Genomic DNA, 11507 nt, shown 5'->3' with positions numbered 1-11507 from the left:
CCCCCCCCCCCCCCCCCCGCCAGCTCGGGTAAAGGCAGGTTTAGAGGACGGGGGCGGGGGGCACACCTTACCCACACTCGGCTCAGCTCCTTTTCCACCTGCTCCAGCTTCTTCTGCTTGCTGGCGGCGGAGTACAGCGCGGTGGCGTAGCGCCCTTCCAGCCCGTACACCTGGATGGGGGGCTGGGGGCGAGAAAGACAAGAGAGAGAGGGCGCTGAGAGCGGCTCCGAGATGGGGAACCGGCGCCCCCCCCTCCCCACCCGTCACAGTGACCTCCCCTCACCTTAACCAGCTTGGAGACCGGCCTCGCCGCCGTCGTGCTGAGCTGCCGCGCCAGCTTCACCTTCAGGGACAGCCGCCCCGCCGCCGCCGCCATCTTGCCCGACCGCCGCTCGAGGTCACAGCCGGGCCCACTCCCCGCCGATCCGGCAGTGCGCAGGCGCGGCCACCGCCCCCCCCGCCCTGCCGTCCCTTTCCTGCCGCGGGGCACGCTGGGAAGTGTAGTTCTTAGCGGCAGGCGCTGTCCTACCGCGTTGGCTGCTGGGGGCTGTAGTGCCTGAGGGCGGGCAGGGAACACCGAGTCCCGCCTCCCCTCTCCCGCACTGCCCGCTCTCCCTCAGTCGCCTAGGCAGGCCCTGCTGGTGGTTGGGGACGAAGCAGATAGAGCAGGGTAAGCGCTGAGGCTGAGTCTGGTCTGCACTCAGCCTTCAGGTGAAGACAAGGGGCTCCTGTGGCATCCCAGAGCTCTGGGTGACATGTCCCCCTCATCACCCCTGCCCACAGCCTGGTGCTGAAGGTGGCTTTTCCTCAGGCAGAGTCTGGCGGTGGAGGGCTCTGGAGAGGAGCATAGTGCCCAGGGCAATGGCTTCCCTTGGATGCCTCACCCCGGCCTCCGGCTGTCCTGCCTGCCTAGGGTTACCCCCAGCCCCAGCGTTGGTGCCTTTGCAGGTGGAGGGGCCGTGGGGGCTGCTTGGGAGTCTTGCAATTGCTCTAACAGGTGGTTTTTCACCTGCCTGTAAGGGTCCTGTAACTCAACAAACCCATGGGCATCCCCCATGGGTTCTTCCCATGAATTCTTCCTTCAACAGAGAACATGGCACCCGTGCCTTTCCTCGCAGGCGTTCCTGCCGCCCTCCAAAGCTGCCTCTGAAACGCAACGAGCTATTTCCTCCCCTCCAATAAACTAGATCCAGGCGTCTCCTGGGGCAAAGACACAACCTTCCAGGTAAAGCCTAGAGCAGGCAGCTCTGACTGTGTCAGTCTCTCTGCGTGACCTTGAGCAACTCGCTCAGGTCGCGCTTACTCCTGAACTATCTCGAATGGTTAAACTCTTTCCCTAATTCTCCCATCTTTTCCCTAAGAGAAGGTAAAACGCCTGTCTGCTTCGCACAGCTGTGGCCAAGTTTAACTAATTATTTTCTGTGGTGTGAGTAGCTCACATGGGCGCTGTTATTGAAACACAAAGCGCGGTGTTAATGAAACTGACATCTGCAGGGCAGCCTTTAAACACTAGATGTTGCTGTTGCCACAAATTGAAAGTGAAGAGAGCGCTTCGGCTACCTCAGAACCAGAATAACCCTCTTTAGAAAATACGGTTTACTGTCCCACCAGAAATAAGACAGTATCACCAACAAGCTTTATTCTGGATGTTGGAATTTAGCTCCCTCTTCTATGCCTGGCTGCATTTGCTGTGGTGTCATTCAAAGGCACAGGTATAGTCCATGACAGGTTTAAGCCTGACATAACACCGTGCTTCTTGATAATTTTAATAACTACACTACTAAGAAAATAATCTCTAAAATGTAGAAAAATCTTTGTTTTTCTTTAACAAAAAGAATTTTTTTTTTTTTTGGTGACAATATGTTTGGAATGGTGCAGACAACGGAATTATTTGAAGTGAGTTTCCATATCCCAAATTTTGTTAGTGTAATTCTGAAACACTCTGTGATCACTTTAATACACAGAAAATTTGGCTTATTGAGGCCAGTCAAGTCAACTGAGAGCTGAGTGTATTTAATGAACCAGGGATTGAGTCAAATCCTGATAGTGGTTTCAAGAATTAAAATTGAAGCACCTCTCACAGGTTAATTTTAGACAAGAAAATCCCACAGGTGATAAACAGTTTGTACCTTTATGCCTTATACTGGAAGGAAAACTTAAACCCTGTTGTTGTATTTTGATAGCTGTTATAGTAATGGATTCCTCCACCATCGTTACATGGGAATTTTTAGGAGGTTTTTTTCCTCCTACAAAGCAATTAAACTCCCCATACTGCCAGTCACTCATCATTGGACTTTTACCACTGTCCCTGTTTCCAATTTGGTCACTTAGTGAGTGCTTAGACACTTAAAAGCTCTTTCATGAGAAACACCTGGAAGAACATTCACTTGTGGGTCTGCCACTTTAGTGCTTTCAGGATTGTAACCTTTAAGTACTCACTCTTAGTAAATGCGGTAATATTATAAACATCACATTTTTCTCCTGTTGAGACAGACTAGAACTGAAATAATGCAAAATATATTTTCTTTTCCTTGTATTGGAGAAATCTTGAAAATATTTGGTCTTAGTTTAGATACATTTAGACACACCATCGCGTTTATATTGAAGACAGGTGGACTTCACACAGGCCTAACACCACAGAGTTCACTGTAATCAACACTTTCACATCTCTAGAAAGAATGGGATGATTCTTCAACTGTGGTAGTGGTGGGGATGCATTTCAATCAAGGCCCAGCTGTGTGAGGTGTCATAAAATTTATAGCAAGACTTAGACCAGGTAGAACTTGCAGCATGTAGAGGTGAAAAGGAGATGAAGTTTGTAGTGAGGTATCTGGGGTCCTCATAACGATGAGAGCATATCTGGTCGGTGCCACAAAACATGCCAAATTGACTATGGCCAGCTCCTTTAAAAAAACCCCAACCAACCCCCTCCTCCCCCACCTTATAAAAACCTCTAGTACTTATATGACCCCAAATTTTTAAACAATACTGAAACCACTGAATACTTTTCTCCCTCACCTTGCAACTCACCTGAAACATGAGCTTTTGGCCTGTTTTGAATGCTGTTCTGCACCTGCTAGTCAGTAATTGCACCCGGCTGTTTCTCTGGCTGAGCCTGGGAATCCCAGGCTCAGCCTGGGAGAGTCCCAGAGGAGCCAGGGTGTAGCTGCAAACAAGTTCCTGACCTCTGTAAAAAGTTTATGTTATTTACAAGAAGTGGAGGAGTTTTCCTCTCATGGTGCTCGAGCTAAGCTCAGAGACTGTGGCAGGGAAGATCTATGACCTGACTCACCTCCCCATTGCTACAGTGTTTTTGTTCCTGCAGCTGCTGAAGGAAGGTTTTTGTTTGTTGGGTTTTGGTTTTTGTTTTGGTTTTTTTTCCCCTCTCTCCCAGGGGCTGCCCTTTATCTTCCACAGGAACAGTTGGTACTCTGGCTGAATCTAATTCACCTGGTTGTTTTCCATACCTCTGCACCACGAGCAGTTCCGCTTGGGCAGGTAAGTTCAAGTGCTCTGTCACGTTGACTCTGCAGGGACTAAGCCTTTACAGGCAGAGAGACCCGCTCACTAAAACCTTGCTACCTAGGGAAGACCTGACTCATTTTCCCATTAAGAAAAGGGTTTTTCGCTCACTGGTAAGGGACAGAAAGCATTTCTTTTTTTTTTTTTCTGCAAACTGGAAAGAATGATTGTAAAACCACAGAAATGGTTAGGGGCATTCCAAACAGGAGCAGGAGCACTAATAATCGAGTTAGGTGACTGAACTCACTGACCTTAGCATCAGAGCTCTCTACTGAAAGCTCTTCATAGGGATATTTGCAAAACCAAACATCTATGCCTACATTTTCCTGCCCTCTCAGGGAGGTTTCAATCTAGCGTTGTTGTATGATAAAGTGATTAATCGTTATGATTTCAGTGTGCATGGGATACTTCTAGGGTGCTCGTGGTGTTCTAGTTTCTTTTCCATGTTACAATAGTAATCTGTTGTAAATAGGTGCTTGTAGCTTCCTTGGCAAAATATCTACACTTTTAAAGTGTAGACTTAAAAAAACCACACTCCTTTAAGGTACCCTAGAAAGCCTGAAAAATTGGTTTAAGGGTGAGCTATGGTAAGATTTTGATTGGTTGGTGAAATAAGAACTACTCTGCAAAGCTTTATACTAGAAAAGGTGATGTGGGATCATTTGGACATTTTACTGTTTTAGAATTTGTTCATGAAATATCAATGGTAAAAAGAACTGGGTTTGGAAAATATGTGAATAACAGACATGCTTTGGTGTAGGTAGTACTAATAGCTGAGCTTTACCATTTCACACATTGGCAGAGGAGTGGTTAGAACATTGCACTGAGACTCGGGAGATTTGGGATCTATTTTCAGCTCTGCATTGGGCCCGCTGATTGGCTTCTAATTATTCTGCGCCTCAGTTCCCCATCTGTAAAAAAGCAAGAATGAGACCAACATCCTTTATCAACAGCTTTAAATTCTGTTGATGAAGCACACTTTATTAATAGCAATGATACCTTCTCACACATGCTGCCGTTAAAAAAAAAAAAAAGGTAAATTCACAAATATCAGTCAAATTATGCCAATGTGCAAGTGGCTATGGAGAAAATAGAGGAGGACCATCCTGACTGCTCCCTCACTGCTGTGGAAAATGAGATTTAATGTAGACTTACCTCTGGCATCAGAATGGCAACATATACAGTGAATTTGAGGTGTTGGTCCATATTCTTGAGGTTTTGACACAGAAATGCCTATTGAAGTGGGAGAATCAAGAGGGATCATTGACTGAACCGATCTAGAACACGAACGACCCTCTCAGCCAGGACTGAAAGTGCACCTTCAAGTGGAAGACCTCTCTTTCTTCAGTCTAAACTTGGGTCAGACAGTGGCCTGAGTCATAGCGGGATAGATCTCTGAAATACTCAGATCAGAAGTATTTCTGTAGAGCTGAGACTCCAGTCTGCCATCCACTCACCACATGTAGACCTTCGTATCTGCCTTGAACTGAAATCAGCACTCTTGGGCATAGATGCAAGGATCTTGCCCAATGAGCGTATCGCAGCATTTTGTGTTTAGACAGATGCCTCAGCAGATTCTGGTTACATATTAGGGCTACAGCTTACTCATTACCACAAGAGGGAAGCCAATACTAATAATATAACTTTATTTTTGTATTAACTATGGTTATTGTGGCAAGGTTTTTATCCATTTCAAGGCTGTTGCATGTCTCCTTCTCTTTCCTTGTAGCAAACTTGTATTTGATCATATGTCAGAAACTAAAGAACATTATTCCGCATTCCATTTGCTCAATGTCCTGTGAAATGAATTTCATGGATTTGCCTGTCTCATTTGAATGGCAAATACATAAACTTGAGACAGAAAGTGGGGACGAAACCAGGCTGGTTGCTTTCTTAGCAAATTTAAACAGTCCGCATGCACGTAAGGGGAATTTTAGTGGGCACGGTACTTGAAAAAATAAGATTGTGCTTTCCCTCATTTGGATGAGCATGGGAAGTTAAAGACCATTCTAGGAGTCACAGACATAACTATTTCTAGTAGATCTTACCCCATAGTAATGACAAATTAATTCAGCAAGTCTTCTGACTCTTGTTAGACTGTTTTGCAATGTATGTGAGCAGCTTCTTTATGGATTCATTTATTATGGCGAACCTGATCTCATTGACTGTGCTGCAAACCAGAGTAGCTGCTGATTCCAGGAACTTCATTGAATCGTTCATCTTGCGGTGTGATATCTGTGAAAGTCACCCTTGTTCAGGTCACATGTTGAAGGCTTAAACCTGATAGGTCAAGATTTGTAGTTACACTTAATTTTGCAGCCAGACGTTATAACGTGTGCAGCCTTTTGAAAAAAGTCTTCGTAAAATGGTGAAAGCAGTGTGCTTGTGAATGGGATTTTTAAAATAGTCTGGGTTTAACACAGAAACCAAATGGGGATTCATCAACCAAAGAAATTTGGTTGTCCTGGTCAGTCTTCTAGATTGGTGCAAAATGTGAATATATGAGAGTCATTGTTCAGAAGATTTCTGTAGAACATCGCTGACGTATGACACTGGTTAGAGATCATAATTCTTAGTGTTTGGAAGTCATGATTTTTGAGTAACACCAGAAATATAAAGCCAGAAGCAATGCAGAAAAACACGTATGTTGAGGCTTCCTATGAAAACCCCTAGGGTGTTCCCTGCAAGTGCAGTAGAGGGAATCAGGGCAAGGTTGTGAAAGTCACAGACATAGATTGCAATCCCCAAAGGACATTTGCATAACTAGCTTCTTTGTTAAAATTTTTTGAAATACTTTAGGAGCCCTTTGGGTATTTTGTTCTCCACACTACACTCCCCCTCTCCCCCTCCCCTGCTTTACAGCAGTCATACCTTAAAATGCTTGCCTAAAGATGCTGCTGGGCTCAGAGGAATTGTCAAGCTTAAAAAGGAAAGCAGAGCTGGAAATATTACTGTCACCCAAGTGGGCAGACACCCTTCACAGACCCTCATGGTACGTTGTTGTTCAGGTGTTCCCACACTACTTTTCTTTCCTCTTTCCCTCCAATGCTGTTTTAGGCGCTGGTCCCGTGTGTATCTATGCATGTGTTTAAGTACATGAGCAGTCACACTGCCTCCAGTGAGAATATTCACATGACTAAAAACATGCACTTGCATAGGGATTTCCTGAATGAAGGGCATAAAAGGAAATGGCCAGGTTAAAAATAATGGGTTGGTTTTGCCCCTGATGTAATGCCTTTGACACTAGTGGAATTATACAGGGCTGAAATGGATCCAATATGTCCATAGAAAGAACTACCTCCAGCTCCCTCACCTGCCAGTTTCTGTATCTATGTTTATGATCTAATCAAAGTCAATCCTCCTTTCCCCGTGCTTGGGTGGCTGAGGCTGTCGGGGGAAATTCAGATCGCTTTGCACTGGCAGGAGCTGCTTTCCTTCAGGACAGTATCTCCTCAGATCCCAGCTGCGTTTGCCCTCCAGAGCTGTTACACCCATGGAGCTTCACCAGAGCTTGTATTGTGTCCCCGTTGCCTGGTCGCTGCCACAGCGGGTGGCTGGTGTGGCCGGGCAACGATCTTGCCAGGCCTTGCCTTGTCCTGCCACGGCTCCTGCCTGAGGCTGAGCCATTCTGTGGCCTTAGCAGGAGCTGCTGGTCTTGGGGTGAGAGCCCCTCTCGTCTGGGTTGGTGTCTAGGTTGCTAGGTTGCCTCTCTTCATCTCCGGCACCAGCGCTGCTTTGTTCTGTGTCGGTAATAAATGCTCCAGATGAATGCTCACACTTGAAAACAGCTGGTATGTAAACATTAGGGGGAAAAAAAAAAAAGAAAAGAAAAAGGTTGTTAGGCATAGAAGAAACCCCTCTTAAAAATGTTTCTCCCTCCTTTCTGTGGCTGCTCTGCCCCGTTCCCACACGGTGTTTGGGAGTCCCCAGCCCATGCTGCTGTGAAGCTCTGACCTGGGACCTGTGTGAGGCTCAACTCATGCCCGCAGCTAGGCTTCTGTGCAGCCTGTCTGTGGCTTCCTCCACATCACCCAAAGCATGTGCCATACCTGCCTGCTCACCCAAATGCTCGCTAACATGGGATAGACCTTCGGATGTCAAAAGTTAGGGAGTCAGGAGAGAGAGGAAAAATACCCACCCCAAAACACAATGCTGAATAAACAACCTCTAGCATCCAGGGCTCATGACTGCTTTTGACAAGATCTATCTTTAGTTATAATAGTGAGTCACATCATTGTGATCTGACTTTATGGTTAGTTTGAGGTATGAGCCAGGCCATGGGATTGAGAGCGAGCGCGAGAGCATCATGGGATGGAGCTGTAAAATTCCACTACTCGCTACCCTCTAAATCAGGTTTGAAGAGCATTAAGAAACAGGAAGCGTGGGGGGGGGGAGGGGGGGGGAAGTGTTTTTTTTTTTTTTCAGCGGAAAATTATTGCGGCGCCCGGTGCATCGTGAAGTAGTTCATCAGTGCAGGGAGAATAATAGGGGAGTCGTTATTAGCAATGGGAGATGGCCGAACAGTCTCGGGCGAAGCACACCTCTCTCCGCAGAGCTCTGTGTGCAAAGTGTCACGTCTAACCCACCCCACCAGCCACTACAAGCTAATGCAGGATTTTCTTGGATGGTGCTGCGTTGCTTAGCAACATTGCTAGGCAGCATGCTATACATCACGCACGGCTCCGGCTACTACGGGCGTAGCAGGGCTGCTCCCAGTTATTTTTCTCTGCTATAAAATATTAATTTTCGGCTCGCCAGCGGACGTGGCACCGGGAGGTCGAGGGACGCTGCCTCCCGGGTGGACATGTGCAGCTCCTGTGGACTGTAATGGGAATCAGTAGCAGCCCCAGGCTGAGCCCAGCTCCCGGTATGTAAAATGTGGGCATGGTTCCTGAGATACAAACACTTGCCATGCCTGAGATGGAATGCAGGTTGGCTTTAACGTAAATAAATAAATAACGAGGCGGCGAAGGTGATGTGACAGACAGGATAATACATGTAACATATACCCCCTACACCTTTTTTCCTTGACTGGCATAAGCAAATCCCGCTGTGAGGACTGTGTGTTTACGTACACAAAGAGAAGGATGTTTACTTGACGTTCTGGGGTATTTTTGAGGCTCCTCCACACCATGGCATTGTTGGATGAGAGCTCGTATCACAAACACCAGTGGTGGTTTTTCAGACTGATGAGTGTGATTTCAGTGGAGTCTGCCTGCCAGGCCCCCTCCCTGAAATGATTGCATAACCAGCTGTTGCATGCACACACACACAAAAAAAGAGAAAAAACAATCCGATTCTATAAGAAGTGGAGGTGTTGTTACAGAAGGCAAACAACGGAGAGCCTGGTCCCCAGAGCTGCAGAGAAGGTGGTATCTGCAGCTTGCTTCAGGTGTGCGGACCCAGAACTAGGAGTTGTCTTGTCCAAGGCCAAACAAGCCTCTGCAAAGAGTTTACACAGGACGGGGTTTGAACAGTTCTGAAATCTCCACACCTAAAACATTCATTTTTTTGGACATATCCTTGCTGATACTGTTTGCAGGTCTCAAGAAGGGAGGGATGCAACAGAGCTGATAAAAGGCAGCAGATAGTTTCTGGCATCTGGACGCTGTGTTTTTCCTCCGCGCGTCAGCGGACAGACTCATTGTTTGAGCCAAGCGAAGAGGGAAGCAAGAGGGGAAAACCACACTGTCAAAATACACAACGGTTTGTGAGATGAACAGCTGCATTACCCTTCATTTATGCTTGCAGATATGGGCGGCACTGATGGAGTCAGCAAAACTGTGTTTTGTCTGACAATTATATTTCAAGAGAGCAGGAGCGCGGCTTTAGCTTAACCCATCCTATTGTCATATTGTAGGGACACCTTAGTGCATCTTGGCTCTATGGTGGAACCAGACAAACCAGGCTTTTCTACAATAGGGTGGTATGTCTTCACACTACAGATCCTGGAGGAGTACAGCAACTGCAGTTTTGATACAGAAACCATTCTTGTGGCGTTCGATGGCATTTGTCCAACAGCAGAACAAAGACGGCGACAGGACTTCCATTTCACATTTTTCACCAATTTGCGGTAGGCTGAAGTGAATTCAGTGCCCAGGGCTCAGCTCCTCTGTCAGGCTCCTCGATCTTTGCCTGTTTAATCCTAGGAGAAGATGTTTGGAATTTGCACCGGGGGTAGTGTATGTACCTAACACTTGGGAGTGAAAACTACTGCTACAGACAAGTAAAATGTCATCCCTCTTGTACCTGTGCTTCAGGCACAAGTGTCATCTACAAGCCTGTCCTGATTTTGCAGCCATTTTTGTCGAGCGAGATAAAAAGGAATATTTATAATCTGTCCTTTTTTTTTTTTTAACCTGAAGGACTGCTATTGGAATGATTGCCTGGTTTTATTGCTAGATTGTTAGCAAGATATTTCTTTCATAAAACGCTTCAACAAATATCGACAGCGGTCCCAGTAAAATTTAAGGTGTATGAAAAATTTGCAGAATCTCACCATACGCTTGCAAATCTCTCTGTCACTTCACAAAGCCTTTCAGCACTGATCACTGAACAATGGACGGATGGAGCTGCTGCACTTCTGGTGAATGGAGACCAAGCGAAAAAATCCAAGGCCGGTAACTATGTACCTTCACTGATGTCTCAAGGAATGGCTTCCTCTTGTTATTCAAGCAGAGGCATGAATTTCTCCAGAAGGACGCCCGGGAATGGTAGTGGAATGCCAGATCCAGCACACATTTTGGACAGCCAGGACGCCATGCCTGGTTCCTGCCAACATGAGGACTTCCGCAGCAGAAAGATACTTTGCTATGTGCATAAATGTCATTTATACTTGCTGCAAGACCTCTGTGGACTCTTCATAAAAATGACGATCTGTCTCAGCCTTTCCTGAGGGCTGAGAGTCATCACAGCAAAATTTAAAAGATAAATTACACATTGCTGTAAAACGGTGCTAAATACAGCACATGCAAGCATCTAGGTCTGTACAGAAAGCAGGATAGTATTATGTTGGGCAGGAGTGAAAAAAAGAAACAAGCTAATCTCTAATGAATTTGGAAAATAGCCGAAGGACTTTTTCTCTCTGTGAGTTTCATGGTAAATACCACTCAGTTTTCAGTATCATTAATATCTATTATTATGACTACTATTAAGCGGTAGTCCCACCTACTTTTGTCTGTGTTTTATGGGCACACCTCAGCATTTTATAAGTTGTGCTAAGAGCTGGAAATATTGTATCATCATTTCATTACCACCTGGCTTGAAGAGGGGAGCCATGGATCTGGTTTTGTAGGCATCTGCTGTGAGAAAGCAAGGGAGGAGGCCACTACAACCTCTACTATAGTTACTGGGAAACTGCAATTATTTTTTTAAAGAAGAGTCAACAATTCTCTTCTACTTCCATAAATTGATCATCGCAGCTCATTTTCCCCGTTCTTCTATTTATTCACAAGAAATAAGGTTGGTTGGTTTGTTTCACGCTACAAGAGATGTCTCAGTTTTCTTTCTTTCCAAATGACTCAGGGTCAACGTAGTCTGAAAAACAACTCTAACAGAACAAACTATTCACAGATAAGCCCACAAGATCCGTATCCAGTGCTTGTCTCCTCCAAAAACTATTTGCATGTTTCTCTTTCCTTTATATCTATCTAGTGTGCGTGGATAAAGGACAACATGTAGTTATGTTCAGAAGCAGAAGAGCTCTTGTATAAAGATCTGGACAAATACCTGGTATGTCAGAGAGGTCACGTCACCTGGAAGAAATCTTGAATTTAATATAGTTGGGGAAAAAATTAAGATAGGATGAGTATCAATCAGATAGGATGCAATCAGATAGGATGTGTATTTGTTCGTGGGGTCTCTTTGACCCTCTCTCACACAGTATTAAAGTTACAGTATTAAAGTTATAAGTCAAACCCCTGACAATGGACATGTGAAAGAAGACTAACGTGATCATTTGCCCCCCCCCACCCCCCCCGCCCGTA

At 45.7% G+C, this 11507-nt stretch overlaps 1 protein-coding gene across 1 annotated transcript in view; it reads right to left on the bottom strand.

The window, feature by feature from the left end:
* Window positions 1-428, bottom strand: part of ATP5O (ATP synthase, H+ transporting, mitochondrial F1 complex, O subunit) — a 3319-nt gene extending 2891 nt beyond the window's left edge. Inside the window, exons 1-2 of the mRNA XM_014938009.1 lie at window positions 284-428; window positions 72-182 (exon numbers count right to left, since the gene is read on the bottom strand). Of these exons, the coding sequence (XP_014793495.1) occupies window positions 72-182; window positions 284-376 (204 nt within the window). The 5' untranslated portion in view covers window positions 377-428. The remainder of the gene's footprint in view (window positions 1-71; window positions 183-283) is intronic.
* Window positions 429-11507: the final 11079 nt, after the last annotated feature.

Source organism: Calidris pugnax, unplaced genomic scaffold (genome assembly GCF_001431845.1).
Source record: "Calidris pugnax isolate Ruff unplaced genomic scaffold, ASM143184v1 scaffold25, whole genome shotgun sequence".
Classification (NCBI taxonomy): Eukaryota; Metazoa; Chordata; class Aves; order Charadriiformes; family Scolopacidae; genus Calidris; species Calidris pugnax.
This window is presented reverse-complemented; position numbering and strand designations above follow the sequence as displayed.